The sequence below is a fragment of the Anguilla anguilla genome, chromosome 5 (assembly GCF_013347855.1).
Source record: "Anguilla anguilla isolate fAngAng1 chromosome 5, fAngAng1.pri, whole genome shotgun sequence".
Lineage (NCBI taxonomy): Eukaryota > Metazoa > Chordata > Actinopteri > Anguilliformes > Anguillidae > Anguilla > Anguilla anguilla.
The window spans coordinates 46,043,514-46,065,498 of NC_049205.1; the positions used below are offsets into that span (position 1 = coordinate 46,043,514).

The window sequence follows — 21,985 nt, forward strand, 5'->3', positions numbered from 1 at the left end:
GCTAAGGTCTTCCACAAGTTTAAACAGAAAACCAGACAAACATACACGCACAAATCAGATTCACATAAATATTTATTTTTACCTACATCTGCTGTAAACACACAAAAAATGTGATCTTGAAAATTATGCTAAATGACTTAGTGCTACATTCACTGCTTTAGCACATTCGGTGAAAATGAATCACTGCCGCTGGGAGGCAGCACGCACTAGTTTTATTACAAACCCATAGCAACAACGGATTTTACTGAATCATTTCATCCATCATACCCAGAATGCACAGAGACTTTAAATAGCGTGATTTTAAACTATGGCGATACTTGCTTCATTTTGAAAATTTCCACGTTTCGTTTTTAAAAGATCATTTTCATTCAGAGAAAACCTTATGTTGAAAGTAACGCATTTCTGATGCTGTATCCTGCCTACTAAAACAAGACTGGAGAATGGCTGGGTCGACCGTCATGGCAGCGTCTGAATTGTACACAAAGGTAAAACAGGATTGGATGTGCCCGTGCTACATGTAGCGGCATATTGTTATTTTACCCCTGTGCTGTAACCATTTTCTGTTATCTTTAATTGGTCTAGGATTTGAGCAAATACATCTTTCTTATTGCAATCAGTGTGAACCTGTCACCCACGATGGAGAAAATGTGCCTTATTTAACAATAGCTGAGAATGAATGGAGGGCTTTTTTGGTTTTCTTGAAACGAAAAGCTGTCATACTTGCTATCACGTTTAGTACCGTTACCCAGTTAATTTGTAGGTAGCGAACGGGATTTGTATATGAATACGTGTCAATGCTTTACGTGTACTCAGCAGTGGGATTACTTAATTTTCTGTTGTTAAAGCCAAGGCGAGAACTGCACTCGAGCAAGAACTGGCGCACAGAACCCGGACACGGACCTTCTTCAATGTTAGCGTTAATGCTGCATAGGCTACTGTCGTGTTCGGTTATTAGCTGTTATAGCTAGCAAGATGGCAAGACGTCTGCGAGACGCTGAAAATAACCCTGTCATTTCGTTTGCACGCGCATAAAATAATGTTACCAGCAATTATGAAATCTCTTTTTACATGTGTAGCAACAACGTAGTTTTTGCATTAAGAAATAACGTTTATCCACTGTTAGCCGGCTCGCTTTATACACCTCGGAATGCTAAATGTCGAATATTTCATGACTCATTTTTAACATTTCATGTTAAAGAAAAGAAAACAGAATTGTACGCTTGACTTTAACTTTGTACCAGCGGGGCTTCGTTTTGAGATAACTGTCTTATTGTATAGCCTACACATATCAGACAGACTATTGTCCAAATGGAATGTATATTTCATTGAAGGGATTATTGCAAGCACCGCTGTGAAATGCTGCTGAGGCTGGCTCCGACGTCACCGCGCTGATGACGTTTGTTTTGATTTTTTTTTTTTTCCAAACTCCATTCTTCCAAAGCTTATAAACCGCACTGAAATGGGTTGCTACTGTTCTGTTATCAGAATACGTTCGTTTTTCAGGGCGGCTTAAAACACCGTGCAAGTTTAGACGGCACTTAGAATGGAATATCTGTATCACGCTCAATCTAAAGTATTGTTGCCGTATGTCGCAATCGTAATCAGCATGAAAACAATTCAAACAATGTCACAATCCACTGCACACTTATGCTGGTGAAAAGCCACGGGTTCTTGTAGGGCAGGGGTGCACAACTCCGGTTCTGGGGGTACTTCACGAAGCATGATTACTGAATTAGCTGGATAACTGCGCTAAGTAAAAGCTCTTTTTACTTCAGTCCGCGTACCAGATTTGGGATAGGTCAGATCAAGATATGATTGCGCTAATTAGGACCTAATTAATTAAGAAAATCCTTCAGCGGATCGGCCCTGTTGCTTGCTGTGCACCCCTCAAACGGATTGCTACGTAGCATGAGCTGTCACCACCTTAATTCGTTTATTCAAATGATTTCTTTTTCCCACGGAGTGGGATAAGCACGCCAAATTGTGGTCACTCACTAACTCACTCATGGACGACCTTTGAGGGACGTTTTGTGAGACGCATGCGCAGGTGGTGCCAGCTAAAATGTGTCTGCGGAAGTGAGTTGCGCCGTGGGTCTGGACGGTTACGTGCTTGTTATTTTCTTCAATCATTTATATATTAAACTGCCTGCTTCAACTAACTCTTGCCAATGTGGCTTTCATTGGGTATTTCATGTAGTATGGTAACATGAAGCCCTGGGTAGCTACATTTGAAAGGTGTCTTGAAAGCAGTTATGTGGTTGATCAGGGTTGATTTCAGTTGGGATAATAGTGATTGTTTTTTCAATGGTTAATTTTGGCTAAATACATCATTTTCTACAAAAAAATAATAAATATTAATATACATTACATTCAAGTATTTATTCTCTCTTTTATGGTGTGCCACCCAGATTTTCACTGAATTACTATGATTTATTGCAGTTTTGGAGTTCCAAATGTCAAACGTTTCAAGGTGGTGTAACCATATGAACAGAAGCAGACAGCCACAGTTCTCTAAAAGGTTCTAATTTTGGCTGTTAGAAAAAAAGTTATTTCCAGTGGATGCAAATAAGCAGTAGCAGGCACTGAAAGGGGTCAAGCAAAATTGTGTGTAGGCATTGACATTTTTACAGGCTTTAGGATGCCCACGGGACTACTAACATGTTAAGTATGACTCTGTATCCTCTCTACTGCTGTAGCATGTCAAGGCTTTGCCTCTCTTGGGATTGCAGGGTCTAGAAGGGGATTTGTCATGGAAAATACTATATGTATTCTGGAACAGAACACCTTGCTAATATATGTGAAATGCCATTTAGAATCACCAAAAATGTAACTGCATTCATTTTACATGTCAGTTTAATTTGAATTATGTTATAGAAGTAGAGTGTAGACCTATATAGTGAGTCATTCTTTTGTTGTCTACAGAATGCTGTGAACACTTGGGCTTGGAAGTGTGCTTTGTTCCAGACTTTGAGCATCAGATTTTACTGGATTTTAGCTTCAGCTGAGCTTTTTTCCCTCGTACATTTCTTACATAACTGCAGTCCGCAGTCACAGAAAAACAGATTGTGTAATGAACAAAAATAGTGTACTTGCTTAAATCCATTACTGAAATTCAAGGACAATGCTGAATGTGATTACATTGAATACACACTAAATATAGCTATACACTGACAACAAATGGCCTATGTGACTTTCCTTCCTCATTGTAAGGGTGGGAATAATATGTCAGCAAATTAAAACGAAACCTGACTTGAAGTGAAAGCTGTTAGCCTTGCAGGTTAATTCCATAGTCTTCTGCTGGCCTCAAACTGTTTACAGATGCCGGCACTCTCTCCAGCCCCACTTTCATAACCTCCCTACGGCTGCTGGTGCTACCATGTCCTCTAGCCTAAATGTAAAATGTAGGCTAAGTTTTGCCTCACATATTTATGGGACAATTAAACAGCCTAAATGTAATAGAGTGGCTTTTGATCTGAGTTTAAACCAGTGCAATCCACAGAGGCAATTTTATTAATTTACGCAAAAATTTCTAACAGCAGTGGGCAAGTGATGCTTTTTGGGTGTGATGCATTACATGTCTTTGTGTTGTTTTTATGTAATGCTTCCTCTTTTAGTAGTTGACACATCTGCACAAAGGGTTGGGCCCTTTCATAAGGGTTTCACAGCTGATGAAACTAAGACATCACTATGAGACATGCACTGCAAAACAACATCTCTCTTGATGTTCTGTCTTGCTGTCACTGAGTCGTGTTAGTCTCACTAGTGGACAGATTTAGCAGTGATGCAGCTTTTCAAATGATTAAACCGATATGCTCAAGGAATATTTTGTTAAAATATGTGACCTTTATACTGCTTCATGAAGTCAGCTGTCTGTAAAAAAAAATGTTGTAGTAGTTTTGCAAATCTGTTATGAGGCATTATCCTTACACACTTTCAGTGTAAATTCTAATGCTTCTTTAAGAAATCATTGAATTGGTTCTCAAAATTGTATCTGACCACTGATACAGCATACCTTCATACATCACGGTGGAGGTTAGGTGTTTTGACTTCATGTACAGAGTCTTTATAATTTGGGTTCAGTATTTGGATTACTGTATTTTCTGCAGATGGGTAATCTTTGACATCAATTTGTATTGTGAGTGGTGCTGTCTCTAGCTTTCATGGAATTTCTATTTTAATATTTTCATTTCTTAAAGAATCTGATTAGGATGCTATAATCTGTCAAAATGGCAAGGAAACTAATATATCAAGTGGGGAAATCATTAAAAGGGTGAACGAAGCATTCCACGACACTGCTGTGGGAGCAATGAGCTAATGAACTCAGAAAAAAAACAAGTAGATTGCAAAGCAACTCTGCTGAGGGTAATGAAGTATGTATTGCTGAATTTTCTAAAGAAGTATTAGTGTACTTCCCCCTAGTGTCGATGACCTGTGACCTGTGTGTTCCTGCAGTATGCCCGGGTGTGGATCCCAGATGTAGAGGAGGTGTGGAAATCAGCAGAGCTTACCAAGGACTACAAACAGGGGGACAGCTTGATTCACCTGCAGCTGGACGATGGCAAGGTAATGGAATGGGAGAGCCAGTATGGTCCATTGTCATGGATTTGTGTTGCAAATCTCAGTGTCCTCAGTTGCGCGTTTGAAGGTTGCAGTTGGAACAGTGTCCAGTAGTTTGCTGTGTGTTTGCTTATGTGTAAATTTTGTTGTTACATTCATTCCTCCTCCACAGCTTCACTGTCAGCTTTTAGCTTGTCTGTAGGAGGCTGGGGAATTGCCAACAGATCAGTGAGTGGTGAATTGAAAAGATAAGTGGATTGAAAATATTTAGAGATGTGCCATAAACAATTTTACATTATTGAAACTAATTAGGCCTCCTGAATCTGTATTGTCGCATTAGGTTTCCCATAAAACAAGAAAGTCAAGGGATGCAATGTTAGCTGTACCACAGGGAAGTGCAATTTTGATGAAGGTGTTATAAGGTATCCGAGGCCCCAACGTGACTGGTTTCATGTTGTTTCTGTACTTCTGCTGTTCAGATACTTTTCCTTCATCACAAAAGAAACATACTTTTTCCCCTTATAGTGCATTTTACTTAAGATTAGATCACATACTCAGACAGCCCTGGACACTGGGAGAGGAGATATCTGAAAAAGAAACAAGCTGTGATGCCATGCAGGTTGTTCTGTTTTAGTACTGCTCGTTCAGGGTACTCTGCAGGTGCAGTCGGCTATCATTTGGCCCTTTCCTGTAAACGGCAGCAAATTCTGGATCATACTGAAAGCAAAACATGTACAGGTGTAAGTGTAACAATCCTGCCGTGCCAGTGAGGGTAGACGTGTGCCTACCCTCACTGCTTTATCAGAGAGGAATGCAGACATACACACACACACACACACACTCACACAGTCTTGGGTGAGCTTGCTTTGTTCCTACCTTGAGTGGCCATAAATCAAATGTTCCTCAAATGAAAGGAAGTCTAAGGGTGTATGAAGGAGCGTTATAAAGAGTAATATATATGGATGCTGCAACTATTGCCACAGGGTACATTTCAGCTGTGTCTGTGATATCTCTTTTCAGAATCAGTTACCGTTTCATGAAGTTTCATTTCGTTGCATTTTTCCTGACATTTTCATCACCTGCTGGATTGACTTACCTTTTGCTTTAACCTTACAGCCAGCCCAAATGAAAATGTCTGGTTTCATAGATTTGTCCTGCTTTGAAAAAGACTTGACACACACTCAGACAGTGCAAGCTGACAAGAGGCTCTCAGGGTGACAAGTTGTCAGATCTAACTTCTTTGATTGGTCAGCAGGGAAGGCAGCTTGTTTCCTAAGGCACATTATAAAAGGAGGAACTACGGTATATTACAGTTGTTTTTCTTATATTGCTAAGTGTGCAGAAACTGAGCATTGTTTATATAATTTTTTTCTAGAAAGTTGACCACAAATTAGATCCCACAACCAAGAACCTGCCTCCCCTGCGGAACCCTGACATCCTGGTGGGAGAGAATGACCTCACGGCTCTCAGTTACCTCCACGAGCCTGCCGTCCTGCACAACCTCAGAGTTCGCTTCATTGACTCAAAGCTCATCTACACCTACTGTGGTAAATGTTTTGCGAGTTACACATATACCTTTTCAAGACTGTCTTTGTATGTAAAAGAAACATGCTATCATAGTGTGGAATCCAAATGACCTTTACAAGGTCAATTATTTAATTCCCCTAACTACTTCCAGGCATCGTTTTGGTGGCTATAAACCCTTATGAGAATCTGCCCATCTATGGGAGTGACATCATCAATGCCTACAGTGGACAGAACATGGGGGACATGGACCCCCATATATTTGCAGTGGCTGAGGAGGCCTACAAGCAAATGGCCAGGTCTGTTAACTATCTGTACCCTCTCACAACATGTGATTCTATCAAATTATGTTCATGCTTTTATTATTCAGTTTCTTTAGTTCACACTGCTGATGGACCTCAAAGTAAGAACTGTTGGTTATCATGCTGTCAGCACATCGTGACTGATCTGAAGAAGATGTGGGTGTCATTATTTTTGTAGTGAGGAAATGGTATCACCTCCTTTAGCAACTGGAGGCCTGTATGAGCTAGTTGCCAAAGCAGTGAGTGCCATGGTAGTGCCATGCTTGCCTTCTCACAGGGCATTGTGGGTCATACACTGACTACTAAAATTCAGTCTCAGGTCTTAATTGACATTTTTCCCAATGCCGTTTTTCAATTTCATGTCCGATAAGTCCAATGAGAACATGCAGAGCTTTCTGTAGTAAGTTAGCTGGAAGTACAAAAACGTTTGACTGGGATTTATACATAGTCATGTTATTATTCATTCCAGGGTGTATGAAGTTTTGTAGTACGTAGTTTTGTCTGCACATGAAAGTTCTGTAGAGGCAAAAGCCAATGAATGAATGGGGACCTCCAGCTGATCTGTTGTGCCTGTCTCCCAGAGATGAGAGGAACCAGTCCATCATCGTGAGCGGGGAGTCTGGCGCTGGGAAGACCGTCTCGGCCAAGTACACCATGCGCTACTTCGCCACGGTCAGCGGTTCCACCACCGAGGCCAACGTGGAGCAGAAAGTGCTGGCCTCCAACCCTATCATGGAGGTGAGGGAGGCCTGGTGCACTCCTCTGTATTGCTGTCCTGAATGCTAACCTGTCTGACAGTGCTGCATCACAACTGCATTAAATCTGGGTTTCAGGGTGTCATGTATGTTCTGTGTTTAGATGGTGTTACCAGCATGTTAAGGTTCACCAGCATGTTAAGGTGCATGTAATCGTTTAAAAATATCCTTTACCATTTTTCTGCAGAAGTACAGTATATATGCTACTTTAATAAGTAGTGTTAACAAAGAGTTCTCACATGGGTGCTTAATTGATTTATTTGAGTGTTTATGTGCTATAATAGTGTCATAGCATGTTTTTATTTCAAACCTTCTGTTTTAGTGTTTAGTGGTTTCTTTGTTCAATCCATATTGTTGGTTACATTTTACCAAAGAAAGGTACACCTAGTTAGCAGGTGTAAAACGTAATTTCCTGCTGCAAATTTTCACATGTATATGAAGTGTTACTTATGTTTGATTTGCTCAAAGGTAACTATCTGAACCAATCAATGCAGCCTGCAGCTCACTGCAAAGTAATACATGACAAATTAATTGGTTTTATTGCTGTGGTCTTTGTTCAAAGGTACAAGATTAGAGCCAGAGAGATGATGGGGTAATCTAGCAAGGTTGATGAAGTAGATGGTGATCTTGGTGGAAGTGACTAGTAAAGCTCTTGCCTTCTTCTTCCCGTGCTTTGCATTAGCTGGATATGTGGGTGGAAATGAGCTCTAGTGAGTCAGCACATGCCCAGTGCGTCTGTGTGTGTGGCTGCGTGCGTGAGCTCTGCTTGTCTGCGTCTGCAGCAGGGCCTTGTGGGAAGGGCGAGGCAGGGAGTGGAAATGCTCTCCCCAGTGCCCATATGGCTGGCTCCTCTGCCCTTGTCAGGGTAATTGCATCAGCCTCCTCCCCCTGTGCTGAACTGGCAGCCGGAAATAATGTGGAAATGATAGGAATCAGCTTCTCCCTGTTTGTGGGTTTTTTTTGTTTGTTTTTTTTTATGGTGTCTAACTGCAGTGCACAAATAGCACCAGTGCAGGCCGTGTGCTGTGGAGCTGGTTTCTGTGTGGCGGGGCTGTATCCCACTCGCTAGATTACGTCAGCTGTTCGTGCCACTCCACGCAACGTAGCGGTTATATATGGGGTGATTTGCATACTCCGGTGCATTGCTGAAAAGCCTCACTGTGCGTGAGCTGTGCTGAAGAGATCTCCCCCACTGCTGAGGATGAGTTCATTTCCTCTGCATGTCGCCTGTTTAATGTCTCCTCGGCGACAGCTGGCTGACGTAAATGCGTCCGTCACCTTCGCGTATTCCGCTGTCAGCTGTGGTGACCGGCCCAGCTGGGGGCTTCTGGGATGACTGGGGATTCTGTCCCCTGGTCGAGGCTCTGGAGCCTCCGGCCTCTCAGGTTAACACGTACAAATGCTCCGGCTGCGTGGCCTTGTCATCGGGTTCTGCTGCCAGGATTTATTCCATGTGCTCCCTGTAAGGGGAGTAGTTCCTAGCTGAAAATGTAAGGTTCTCCGTCTACTGGAAGAGGCTCTGTCTGGGCTTGCACATGTGCTTGACAGGAATAGCATAGAGGTTCCTACTATCCTTAGAGATTGAATGTCTCTAAGGAGGTGGCCTGGCGACTTTATGTGTGCCTTCCGCAGTGAAAGCTGAAAGTGGTTTCCTGATTGATGCCTTCCCCCTGTAATGTCTTGGATGCCCCTTCCTTTATAAATGCGCTAACCTCTTTTGGTGGAATTGTTTCTTCTTTTTTTTTCTGAATTAGGCAGTGGACAAACTGAACACAAATAGGCATTTTGTTGATGTCAGTCTGCCGCCCGTGTAAGCATTACCCGCAGACTATTTATAGAAGCCTAATTCCACCCTGCTGTCAGTGATACTGAGCTTAAAGCACTTTCCCCCGCTCCCTCTGTGAGCATCTCTGCAGAGACCTGGCTTATGCCGTATTGGTTGAGCTAGCGCTTTGTTCCCTGCCCGGCCGCTTTCTTCCCACAGGCATCAGCTCCCCCAGTCCCCTGCAGACCGGAGCCTGAATACCCATGGCTCTGAAAGACCTGTAACAAGTCCTCCAAGCCAGGGCTCCTTGGAGAGGCCAAACAGTCTGCTGCCTACAATAAATAACAATCCATTTCGCTTACATTCCACTTCTTGGTCAAAGCTATTTATAGCAAGTAAAATGTGCAGTGTAAAAGAGCACAATAAAATGACGACAGAACAAACAAATATATAAAAATATTTATAAATATAGATATATTATTATTATAATACAATATATATTAAACCGAAGCACAGTTCTAGCGATGCTACTCCTATGGAGATTGGGAGGACATGCTTGGCCTGGGGGAAATTATGGCCTTCAGTCCCATAGTCTGTTAAAGAGCACCTGGGGCTGTTATACGACTCATTTACTTAACTTGTTTTAGTAATAATTAATGAGCCCAATATTCAAATGTGAGCTTGAAATACATTTTTAGCTTTCTGGGGGAAAAAAGCAAGTATTTTGTAACGAATCCCTGGACAAGTTTTTTTTTTAATATCTAAAATCCATGGTATTAATTTTCATACATTTTTTTAGTCTTAATATCAATGCCATTAGTTAACACTGGCAAACACAAGGTTATAAACAAGCTTTTTAATGAAGAAAACATTTAATCAAACTATGAAAACCACTCACTAATTGCAGTGAATAATTGTGTTTAATTTAGGAAATATGATTCCTCATTCTCATTTTATCTTTATTTATATATTTGATCTTCAGGCTATTGGAAATGCTAAAACCACCCGGAATGACAACAGCAGTCGATTTGGGAAGTACATCGAGATCGGTTTTGACAAGCGGTACCACATCATTGGGGCCAACATGAGGACCTACCTCCTGGAGAAATCAAGAGTGGTCTTTCAGGTGAGTGACCCAGCCTGGCATTGTCCACACTTCTGTCAGAATATATGCACTGCTAGCCTGCGACTCACTATAGGTGGCACCCTGTTGATCAGTTCTGTTGACGACCAAAAGAACCAGTGTAGCAGCATAAAAAGGGATGTGCGAATGTGATGATAATACTGTATTTTTAATAGATAATTAACCTTTTTATTTTTTAGGAAAATAATTTTTAAAAAGTTTATTTTGATTGTGGTTGGCATATTCTTAAATGTCTAGAAATATTGATATAATGTTGGCTGCTTGAATGATTCCCCCATGTCTCAGGAAGTAGAAGAACAGAATCTGTGTTTATTATCCCATGCTATGTGGCTGAATCATTCACGTTTTTATGCGCAGATGCATTTCCAGGTGTCAGTCAGTGTTGTTCGGGCAGAAAAGTGGATAGGACTTACAGTGTGAAGAAGCGTGTGTTTGTGTGTGTGTGTGTGTGTGTTGCATGATTGTACCCTAGTTCCCCTGTCACTCAGTGCCCAACCCAAGCGCACAGCTGTGTTGAGACAGTGCCAGGTGGCCCCAAGGAGCCCGGGCAGGTCGCTGACTGCTCCTTTCAGCCATGTTCTCGTCACCAGCTGCAAGACCACTGCAGGCTGGCAGCAGTAGGCAGTATACTCCCCTATATCTGAGTGGTTACTGTCTGTGGGTCTGTGTCCCTGGGGGAAGTCGAATAAAGGGCAGCTGTGTCAGCCCAAAATATACTACAATTGTGAAAGAAATGGACTGTGACATAGTCCTTGGTTTAGAGCTGAGTCATCTCCTGCTGTGATCACCTGTTACTGTTGTGATGGGGCATTTGGATGGACTGGTACTCAGTCCAGTATGCTAAATGGGCCCATGGGCCTGTGGTTACCCATTAACATTTATACAAAGAGTATATAGAACTTTTGCCGAATTTACATAGATGGGTGTGCGTGTTACATGCATGATCTGGATAGCTGTATCAATTGCATAGTTGTAGTTTCACTCATTGATCATTTTCAATTCATTGATCATTCATTGTTATTACGTCCCAGAGTGTGGGAAGAAATTAATTGGGCTATATTTCTGTGATCTGAAGTGTTGAGCATTTTGAATTCCAACAGTGCTATACATTTGTACTGAATGTTAGTAGTGTTGCCATTTATTGTATGAATTCCTTTCGTCTATCCTCATTTGCAGGCAGATGAGGAGAGGAACTACCATATCTTCTACCAGCTGTGTGCCTCATCCCATTTACCTGAATTTCGAGATCTTAAGTTAGGTAGGTGTTTTTCATTGGAAGCCAAAATGAGGAGGAGGCGTCACTTGCAGCAACTGCCTTTAGTTGTTTTATTCTGCTAAAAACTTGATTACTTTTATTATCTCAGTGCAGTATTTGCCCCAAGCTCCTTAATTTCAGTTGTTAGGTATGTAATGTTGAGGGTAGTCAGTTGTTTTTCCAAACCACAAAATAGACAGTGAAGTTTGGTATATTTTATTCCAGCATTCAATTAAAATATTAATGAAATAACATGAAGTAGGACAAAATGCAGTGGCGAATAGATTTTTGAGTGGGCAGGCTGTAGACATGGGTTATCTGAAGGAGCATCTATGAGGGTGGCAGGTGCGTCTCCAGAGAGCAGGAGGGTGAATGGGTTTATCTGCGCCCTCCTACGGAGGAGACACCTGCCCACTCTGCTGACACCATCACGCTGATCTGCCACACTGCTTCTCAGTTCTGCTGGCCGACACTCTGATATTAGGGGTGCTTTGGCACAGATGGGCTTCTGGTTCTGGGCAGCTGGGTAAAGTTACTCGGCAGTTCATTGAGAAAATCTCAATCTCATATATCTAATGTATCTAAGACCTGCCCATCTTTTTTGTAGACAGAATGAATGTATCATGGATCCGCAAAACCATTGATTGGCTTTTGAAAACATTACATTACATTAGGCTGTGGCCATGCATGCATTGCATGGAAAAGCCCCGACCCCGATGTCCGATTTACACCGTAGACCTGGTCTGAGCAGGCGGGTGGCAAGGTCGCAAATCACGCACCAGATGGACTGGAAAATTGCAATGAGCTGCACCAAAATTGTAGTCCGCTTCTCAAAATTGACTGTCACACCCCCAGCAGAAAATGTCCTCCCACTTTGGTGCACAGTGAGTCAGGCTCAGGTGCATCAAAATCCGTGATGAAAATACCATTTCCCCAGTACGACAGCTAGCAACACACCAGCAACACACACCATGTATTTAAAATTAGGTTTGATATGTTGCTCAATATTGGTGTGTCGGACGACATTGCTGACAATCTCCAGGCTTACCCCCTGAACAAAGTGGCATGTAGCTTAATTTCCAATGGATCTCTGGAATTTGGAGTATGAAAACAAACTGTTGTGATCCCCAGCGACCACAGATGTCGCTAAATTTATCAAAACGGAAAAATTACGGAAAGGAGCTTTTAGGGATTAATTTGAATTACTTTAAAAATTGGTTGTTACCAACTCAAAAACATTTGATTATTATGTTCAGAATCTCATTATTTTAAAGGTGAACTGAAATGAACATGGTCATTTAACCTAATTGGCCTTGAAATCTCTTTTGTTTGACTCGGTGATACCTGCCATTAGTAAACAATGCTTGATACTGTCGCTGTTCTTCACCAGGTAAAGCAGATGATTTCCACTTCACTAACCAAAGTGGAAGCCCTGTCATTGATGGATTAGATGATGCCCGTGAATTGTCCACTGCAAGACATGCTTTTTCTTTGTTAGGTAAGGATCCCTGAATATATAAAACAAAAGTATTGTATTGAGTGTGTACTGATATTACTCCATTGTGGAAATTAATATTGTTAGTTTAAAATATACGTTTATTTTGTAGTTAGGTCTATTCCTTAAGAGTGCCAGCAGATTTAAAAATTGAAGACCAGTCAAGTTAGGAATGGCATATTGTGAGCTGTCGTAAGAAGAAACTTCATTGACTATAATTTCAATGTGTCCATTGTGAAGATTGTGTTGGAAATCAGTCATTTAATTTTAATTCAGACAAATTGGGCTTGTTCTTTGACTTCAGTGTCTTTCCTTTTTGTTTCAGGAATTAATGAATCCCATCAGACAGGTATCTTCAAGATATTGGCTTCCATCCTCCATCTGGGCAATGTAGTGGTGAAAGATCGAGATGCAGACAGCAGCACGATAGAGGTGGGTACGGGCACATTGGAACATGATGTGCCAGAGCATCTCACGGGCATGATCCTCCTGCCGATTTCAGTCTGAGCACAGCCTGTGACGCACTCCCAACATTCTCTCATTTCAGCCTAATAACAGAAACCTGACTGTGTTCTGTGAGCTCATGGGCATCACGTATCAGGACATGTCCCACTGGCTGTGCCACAAGAAGCTGAAGACCGCTACGGAGACCTACATCAAGCCCGTCCCCAAACTTCAGGCCATCAACAGCCGGGATGCCCTTGCCAAGCACATATACGCCAAGCTCTTCAACTGGATCGTCGCCCACGTGAACAAGGCCCTGCAGTCTGCGGTCAAGCAGAACTCCTTCATTGGGGTTCTGGACATTTATGGGTGCGTTCCCTCAGTTGGAAAGGCAAAAATGTGTTTGAGTAAAAAACCTGTTTGTCTGCGTAGTAGGATCTTATTAACTAGATTGGGGGAATAGTTTCCCTGATATAAATACCGATCTGACAAATACAAATTTTCATTCTTACATACTTAAATCTATAAGTGGGTGTTGTCTATTGAGGAAGTCACAGAATAAAGCTTTGATTGGTCTTGCATGTATGGGTACTTTAGCAGTCTGGCCATGTAATGGTGCTTACTTAAATCCTACTGTACATTACTTTCAATTTTTTTGTATTTTTTCACCGTTTTCTTTACAGGTTTGAAACATTTGATATCAACAGCTTTGAACAATTTTGTATAAATTACGCCAATGAGAAACTCCAGCAGCAGTTCAACATGGTGAGTGTTGTTTTCTCCCTGTGAGCTTTTTGAAACACACCCATCAACCTCCCAGTTAATCAGTCATCTTTGAAGTGCTGGCTGTCATCTCAGCTCTCCTGTGTTCATCAAAGGGTTTGGTCATTATTAAAACCGTCTTCAAGCCTTGGTGTTACTGTGAGGCTTTCGCATAGAGCAGCCATTTTCTGCCATTGTCAGTATGTGAGACAGATGTTCAGATTTTCCATTATGCATTATTTCTGAATTTGTGGTGCGGGCGATACTGCTGCCAACACGATGTAAGATATTTCTAGAATTATTCGACAGATGGTTTGTCTCAGACTTTGATTTGAATCCAACCTCTGTCTGGCTTCTCCTTTGTGTTTGATGTGCTGACTGTTCTTAACACATTTATATTTGTTACTGATTTTGTCAGATCGCAATGATAAAATTAATCTCGTCCTTGATTAAATTACAGTGAATCAGAGCAGTAACAACTGCATGTACTGCTTTATGCCCCGAAACTACTGCTGTAATTTTTCTTCAATACCCTCCCCTGAGCTTGGTTTCTTGGCTATTGGTTAGTCATGTGAATGATATTGTATTAGAAGATAATGGGAATGAATCATCAAATTTTAAATATAAATTATACTGAACTGGGATTTTTTTTAAGGTGGGTTGGCTGTATCCAGTGCAATTTGTGAATATTACTGCACGTCCACAGGTATTCTGGTGATCAGGTCTGAGACGGATGCTCATGAAATATCTGCCTGCTCCCCTTTTCTCTCTGCAGCATGTCTTCAAACTGGAGCAGGAGGAGTACATGAAGGAGCAGATCCCGTGGACCCTCATCGACTTCTACGACAATCAGCCCTGCATCAACCTCATCGAGGCCAAAATGGGGGTGCTGGCCCTTCTGGACGAGGAGTGCAAGGTTGGACCCCTTTATTTTATAATCAAAATGTACACGCACTGTGGCTCTGGATCCAACTCAGCTCTATCGTCGCGCCAGTGTGATTGACGGGTGGTCAGGCATGCTTGCTGTTGGACCTCTTCCCTCACCCCATTGACCTTTTGACCTCTCCCATTCTCCTCCAGATGCCCAAGGGAACTGACGACACATGGGCTCAGAAGCTGTACAACACACACTTGAAGACGTGTGCGCTTTTTGAAAAGCCCCGCATGTCCAATAAAGCTTTCATCATCCGGCACTTTGCAGACAAGGTAGACGTGTTCCTCAGTCTCAGCATTCTGTTTTCCTTGCACTGTAGAAAAAGCCCAGAGTGTTAGTCAGATATCCTGTGAGAAGCGTATTCGGTTTTGAAAGTTTTTGATGCCTTTTTCTTACGTGACCATAAAGAAGTAAACTGTCAGTGTCCGGTGTGTTATGTGATTCATTTGGGTATGGTAGTGATATGAAAAGTTGGCCTACCACGTGCCACTTGGGCCCATTTTAGCCTCAGTGTCGAGTTACTGTCTGTGCGACATACAAAAGCAAAGGGCTTTCAGAGTTCCTTCTGATCAAGGCACAAGGGACCTTCCCACACATTGAAGCCATAATTTCCTTTAGATTCCTGCAGTCGCTGTGTCCCCCTCCACTCTTTGCTCTCAGAACACTGAGTTCATTCATTTCCCCCCAGTATTCCAACTGTGTACCCATCACAAATGTAAAATCGGCTATCTTTCACTTGTATTGAATATACATAGCTGTTAAATGTCAGCATATTTTTGGATGTGTGAACAAGGGACTTGTGTTATATCAATTAGTGAATTCACGACTGCTGTCTGCAGTCATAATAGTATATTCACTTTCACTAAGGACTGTCAGTCTGACCTCCTCCACTTCTACAATGTGTTCTTCTGTCCACAGGTGGAGTATAAGTGTGAGGGATTCCTGGAGAAAAATAAAGACACTGTCAACGAAGAACAGATCAATGTGCTAAAGGCTAGCAAGGTTTGTCCTTCTTGTTCACCTTCCCAGCCTGCAACTCTATCCTTAGACTTGCTTCCATATTCCTTTATTACCTCCTGGAGGTATATTACTGTTTTATCAGTCTGCATTGGAAACACACTCTATAGAATGTCTGTTCCTTTTTGGTTAGAAGATATTTGTTCATTTAAGTACCCCTTTTTCTAATGATGATTGTTATTTACACTGGACAAGAGTTGTTCAGAGACATGAAAAGAAAGTGCGGATTTGGCTGAACCCTGTTGTTTTAAGATGCATGACCTCAAAAATTGGTTGCAGTGCTGTAAAGGTCAATGGCAACACCGCCACCTGCTGGTCATTTTGTGATTATTAATCTGCCAGTTGGAAAGCAGGCACTATGACCAATCTCCAGATATGTAAAATATTTAGAATCTGGTTACAGTATAGTGCTTTTAATGAATATAGTTTTCGTGTTTATTCATAGTTATATTTTTTCTTAGATATTATTATAGTTTGACCAGGTGGTTAAATTATGTTCCATCTGCTGTACTTCTGTTGACTCCAAAACATTTCAATTTAATGCATTTTATGAAAATGAATTGAGGAACTACTGATTTTGAAGTTCAAACCTCTGATATATGCATAAACTCAAATATATGTTTTCACACTGAGCAGTCAATCTGGTATAATGTACAAAACCAATTTAATTATTTATGTTGACACTATTTGTGGTTGTGAATGAGTACTGATCTGTCTTTGAAGTAAAGCTCCGTGACTTCACATATGTGGATTACAAAAGCAACCAGAGGTCAGCGCTGATCCAAATCAATTGGCATCACATATTTGAAATGTGCTGAAAATAGAAATGATTTTAGTACTGAAATTGCTGTGATAGAAGATTGCCCTTGTGTTTTCTCTGTTTGCAGTTACAGGATTTTCGATGTACGGCATGTGTTAGGGTTTTATAATTCCTATAGGAAAAGGGCTAAGCTTTTAAATCCAATCTTTGATCCTGGCATATGATTACGCGAGGATGAATTAATGAAAGGCCAGCAGCCACTTGCTGGAGTGTTTTTCAAATAGCGTGACAGAAGTCGCTGCCAGCCCATAGGACCAAAATAATCTCTCATAGATGTTGCTGTTATTTGTGTTCCTTGTCTATTTATATGTGAGCATCAATAAACAGACATGTTTTTAAGATTAGCGCTCATTTATTTTTGCAGTCTGTGGATGAAACCCCTGCTTTTCTATTTATTTTGATGCCACAATGATAATACCTGCTAAGGTCCACCATGGAATCTAGTGTTTCTTCTACTCCTTGTGACGCCTTTGAAATGGCTATTTTAGAGGAACAGCATTGCTGTGTTTCTTCAAGGATGACTGCAGTGGTACTTCATTTCTATTGTGAATTGCCATCAGACGCTGTTGCAATTGAGTTGAATATTTTCTTGAGTGAAAGGAAATTGAATCTATTCATAGCTGAAACATAATAAAAAGCTTTCCTGGATTTTCAGTATTGAATCTTTTTTTAGAGAAAGGAATGTGAAATACTGAGGCAGTAACTGATTGTGGTAAGGATTTCAAAATGTCGAAAGAACCAATAACATCTTTAACCTTTTCAATTTAATAAATGTGACAGAAATGTTATTTTACCAACATTAGTGAATTAATGATTAATTTCAGACAATGAAGTGTGAAAGCAGAAGGTCCTTCATTGTATCCATATGCATGCTATATGTACACCTACATTTCTCCTTGTTTTTATTTTGTTCCATTGCACTGTGCTATATGGAAACTATTCCAGCTACCTGGCATCGACAAATTTGGCTGCCTTGTGAGATATGTTATATTTGGTACTTGCATTTACAGCATGTTCAATTGCTATAGTACAGCATTGAGTACGCAAATACTCTTCCATATGCTTGTAATTCAATCAGAAATGTGTTAACTGCTGACAAAATAAGCTGTTTAATTCCAGTAATGATTCCTAATATATCCACGCTATCCTTCAGTGTTGGCAAAGGATGTTGGTAATCATCCAAGGTAGCCTGGATGCTTCCATTTACTCTTATTCCTAGTAAAGTGTATATATAAAGGCAACATGTATAATTTATTATATATATATATATATATACAGTATATAAATAATGTAGACCGTGCATTCCTTTTTTGGGTTACTTCTTAATCACTTGTGCCTGTTGTTTGTTTGTTCATTTTTCCACTCGTTGTGTGTCCCCATCATGACTACCCCTGTGCAGAGGAAGGTAAAGCAGAGCATTGCTGTAAAGCTGTCATTTCTGACTTGCTGTTTTCCCTCTAACCCTGTCTAACTCGCACTGGGGGAATGGCCTTGTTTGTTTGCATCACCATGGTTTCAGAGCTGTTACAGGCAGGGTGAGAGCATTTGGAAACTGCTGAAATGGGGAGGTGGGAGTGGAGGGTAAACATTCCCTCTGAATTTTGTGCTGTGTTGCAAAAGCATGCTGCTAAAAATGCCATTATACACAGAAACAACATCCTATATAAAGCCCTGTGTAATTTGGGTAAGGCCCCATTTACTGCAAAAATTAGGACCTTTTGAGGGACATTGACACTATTTTAGACGATCATGCAGTTATCCACTTAAAAGCTTATTTTGCACTTAACCATTTAAAATGAGTTATGGTACATGGAAAAACTTCACCACTGTGAATACAGTGTGTGTTGGCTGCTATATCTCTTACTGTAAATCAGTGGGCCCAAACCCAGAACCAGTCCATCATCGATGAATGATGATCTTACGATGGTCCAGTACACAATTATACAGGTGTAAAAAAAAAAAAAAAAAAAAAGCAGTGGTTGGTATCAACAATATGCATGTTATGACACCAACAACTGGTTGAGCTATTGAAAGACATGAACATGTGATACTGTTGATTAATTGTTTCCTGTGTTATGCCCTCCTTGCTGGGATAGTTTAATCTCCTGGTGGAGCTGTTCCAAGATGAAGAGAACGCCACCTGCCCCACAGCAGCGCCCTCTGGAGGCCGTACCAAGCTGAGCGTCAAGCCAGAGCCGACCAAGTCTTCTAAAGATCACAAGAAGACTGTGGGGCTACAGGTGAGATCGACCAGTGTCAGAATCTTTTACAGTAATTCAGTTGGCAGTCTTGTTCTTGCAAAGCTCATATTATGTTTTTGATTGTTTGAAATAATCATATTTCTTGTCTCCTAGTTCCGTAACTCTCTGCAGCTGTTGATGGAGACCCTCAACGCCACCACTCCCCACTATGTGCGTTGCATCAAGCCAAATGACCTCAAATTTCCTTTCACGTGAGTTCATTACCCTCAGCCACAGAGTATTACAGTTAGCATGTGTCCACACCAAATGGGCACAATAACACTGTTTTTACCAATACAAATAACTGTGAAATATTAGAAATGGGGTCTGCTGCCTCTGACCATACTTAATTTCCTGGAGTGTGAACTCAGAAGTTTGTTCTCAACCACAATAGTGGGCTGCCTGTACCCTCCCAAGAATGTTTTTGCATGCGAGGTACAGTGTGCTGTGGTCCTTTTTGATGCGTTCAGTGTTAGAAATGTCTCCCTCAGAGTGCCATTTCCAGAGTAACTGAAGCATGCATCTGGAATCGATTTACCTTTTAAAGAAGAGTTGGTTGGTTGGTCTCGGTCAAACTTTGATTCGTAATGCAGGGAACTTTTGTATTCTCCAGGTTTGACCCCAAAAGGGCTGTGCAGCAGCTCAGAGCGTGTGGTGTTCTGGAGACCATTCGGATATCAGCTGCTGGCTTCCCATCCAGGTACACCATCTCCAAACCCTGACCTCCCCCACACTCTTTCGCATACTTCCCTTCCAGGTAAAGATTGAGCTTATACCTCACAATGTCAAAGGTTGGCAAGGGTTCCATGACTTACCACAGCATTGGCTCCTTAAAATGACAGGCCAGGGGCTTAAAGTGTGACTGTTAGTGAGAGTTCAGTATCTCCTCTAACTGGTGCATGTTTTCAGGCTTTACATGCTATGCAGATCTGTCCAGCCTCTGAAACTATCATACATCCCTGCCCCACTATGTACTGTCACTGCCCTTCGCTGAAGTGACACTGTAGCCAGCACGGTACATGGTCAGGTCAAGTGTGAACAAAAGCAGCGCTTTGGTTTGACAGTCCTCTGTTGCCTTGATGTCAGGTGGACCTATCAGGAGTTCTTCAGTCGGTACCGGGTTTTGATGAAGCAGAAGGATGTGCAGACTGACAGGAAGCTGACCTGCAGGAATGTCCTGGAGAAACTAATAGAGGTAGGAGGATGTGGGCATTGTTCTCATAGAAGGCAGCCACACCTGCAGGCCTTATGCTACCAATAGCACAGTTGCTAACGTGAGGAATTCCCTCAAACAATGCATATAGTACGAGCGACTTGAAAGACTTAGCCCAGTGCTGCAATGATTAAGGATGTACTCTAGTAGCAGAGGTCAAGTCCTAGCTTGTTAATTTATTAGTCTGTTTAAGGCCTTAGTTATTTTAAAAGGTTTGCAGCTATATAGCGAACTCAAACATTTGCAAAAAAAATGTAAACTCTGTAATGTTATACGGGCCTCTTTGTTGAGGACTCTGAGATATGGTGAAATGCAGGGCAGCTGCTTGGTCATTGAAGACCACTGAAGACCTCTGAGGCATCTGCTGTCATTGTGTGCCTATGACGACTAATTCATCTTTTAACCAGCCCAGTATAAGGTTTATTTGAGTGTTAATGTGCATACAGTAACACAGAATTTGTTCTTTCCTGTCATTGCACTCGACTTGTAGGATAAAGACAAGTACCAGTTTGGGAAGACGAAGATCTTCTTCCGTGCCGGCCAGGTGGCCTACCTGGAGAAGCTGCGAGCTGACAAGCTGCGGGCTGCCTGCATCCGCATCCAGAAGACCATCCGCTGCTGGCTGGAGCGCAAGAAGTACCTGCGCATGAGGGACGCTGCTATCACCATACAGAGACGCGTGCGGGGGTACCAGGCACGATGGTGAGAGCAGAGAGAGACCGTAGCCTTTGTTTGGGTCCAGTCACGACAGCTTCAGTGTCGCACAAGATCCAATCACAGCTGCTTCCTCTTCATTCAGGGTCCAATCACAGCTGCTTCCTCTTCATTCAGGGTCCAATCACAGATGCTTCCTCTTCATTCAGGGTCCAATCACAGCTACTTCATCTTCATTCAGATTCGTTCTGGGACTGGAAATTAAGCTTTATGAACAACTACCGACAGCGATGCTGTATTTTAACCCACATTTTTACATGTCTGTTTGTCCCTTCCTCCTCCTTTGATTAGCCTCGCCAAGTTCCTTCGCAGGACGAACGCGTCCATCGTCATTCAGAAGTACCAGCGCATGTACGTGGCGAGGGAGCGCTACAAGCGCCTACAGACCGCTGCACTCAACATCCAATGCATCCTGCGGGCCTACCAGGCCAGGCAGCTGTACCAGAGGGTAGGACGCACATCACACCGCAGATTCTGTAGGCTAAACAGATAGTCAGTTCTTGTGTTCATTCCATGCTAGATCGCTCCTAACTGCAGGAGGTTCCATTGTGTAAATGAGAGCTTCTGGTGCTATACCACAGTTTATGAATATTCATGAAAGTGTTCATAATTATGCCTCAGTATTATACTTGGTCTGCATGAATATTCATAAAATGTGTCAAAATGAAAGAAAGCACTGTTGATAATATGCAGTTGAGTATCTGGGTCTGCACAGTCTGTGACAATCTGAGATCCTTTGCACCACTTTTGCATACTTTCTGAAAGAAAGTGAGATCTGGGTGACAGCATCACAACTTTAACTGTGGAAAGCAGATTTTTTCCTGAAATACTCAATGATCACATAGGGCAATGTGCTGTCTGCTAATTATATTATGGCAGACAAACAGAAAAACCAGTGAACACAAAAACTCTGCATTTCCCTTTGCTGTACCTTAGTATAAAATTAACGTACAAACCACATGAATTGCTTAATGTGTGCCTTTTATGTGACATCCAACATATGAGCTTATGGCTGGAGATAATGTATCTCTGGAAGTCTAAGAA

General features: G+C 41.8%; 1 protein-coding gene across 6 annotated transcripts in view; it reads left to right on the top strand.

Annotated features, from left to right (window-relative positions):
- Positions 1–203: 203 nt before the first annotated feature.
- The window catches only part of LOC118227865 (unconventional myosin-Va-like), a 41,690-nt gene continuing 19,908 nt past the window's right edge, over positions 204–21,985 (top strand). For 2 of the 6 annotated variants that reach the window (XM_035418839.1, XM_035418841.1), the window contains exons 1-21: positions 204–485; positions 4,453–4,563; positions 5,933–6,104; positions 6,236–6,380; positions 6,965–7,121; positions 9,886–10,029; positions 11,224–11,305; positions 12,693–12,800; positions 13,123–13,229; positions 13,345–13,610; positions 13,925–14,006; positions 14,779–14,919; positions 15,084–15,209; positions 15,856–15,939; positions 18,174–18,179; positions 18,871–19,014; positions 19,129–19,226; positions 19,628–19,714; positions 20,101–20,209; positions 20,718–20,929; positions 21,233–21,389. In XM_035418839.1, the coding sequence (XP_035274730.1) occupies positions 441–485; positions 4,453–4,563; positions 5,933–6,104; positions 6,236–6,380; positions 6,965–7,121; positions 9,886–10,029; positions 11,224–11,305; positions 12,693–12,800; positions 13,123–13,229; positions 13,345–13,610; positions 13,925–14,006; positions 14,779–14,919; positions 15,084–15,209; positions 15,856–15,939; positions 18,174–18,179; positions 18,871–19,014; positions 19,129–19,226; positions 19,628–19,714; positions 20,101–20,209; positions 20,718–20,929; positions 21,233–21,389 (2,583 nt within the window). In that variant the 5' untranslated portion in view covers positions 204–440. The remainder of the gene's footprint in view (positions 486–4,452; positions 4,564–5,932; positions 6,105–6,235; positions 6,381–6,964; positions 7,122–9,885; positions 10,030–11,223; positions 11,306–12,692; positions 12,801–13,122; positions 13,230–13,344; positions 13,611–13,924; positions 14,007–14,778; positions 14,920–15,083; positions 15,210–15,855; positions 15,940–18,173; positions 18,180–18,870; positions 19,015–19,128; positions 19,227–19,627; positions 19,715–20,100; positions 20,210–20,717; positions 20,930–21,232; positions 21,390–21,985) is intronic. The other 4 variants (XM_035418840.1, XM_035418844.1, XM_035418842.1 and 1 more) reach the window with 3 other exon arrangements.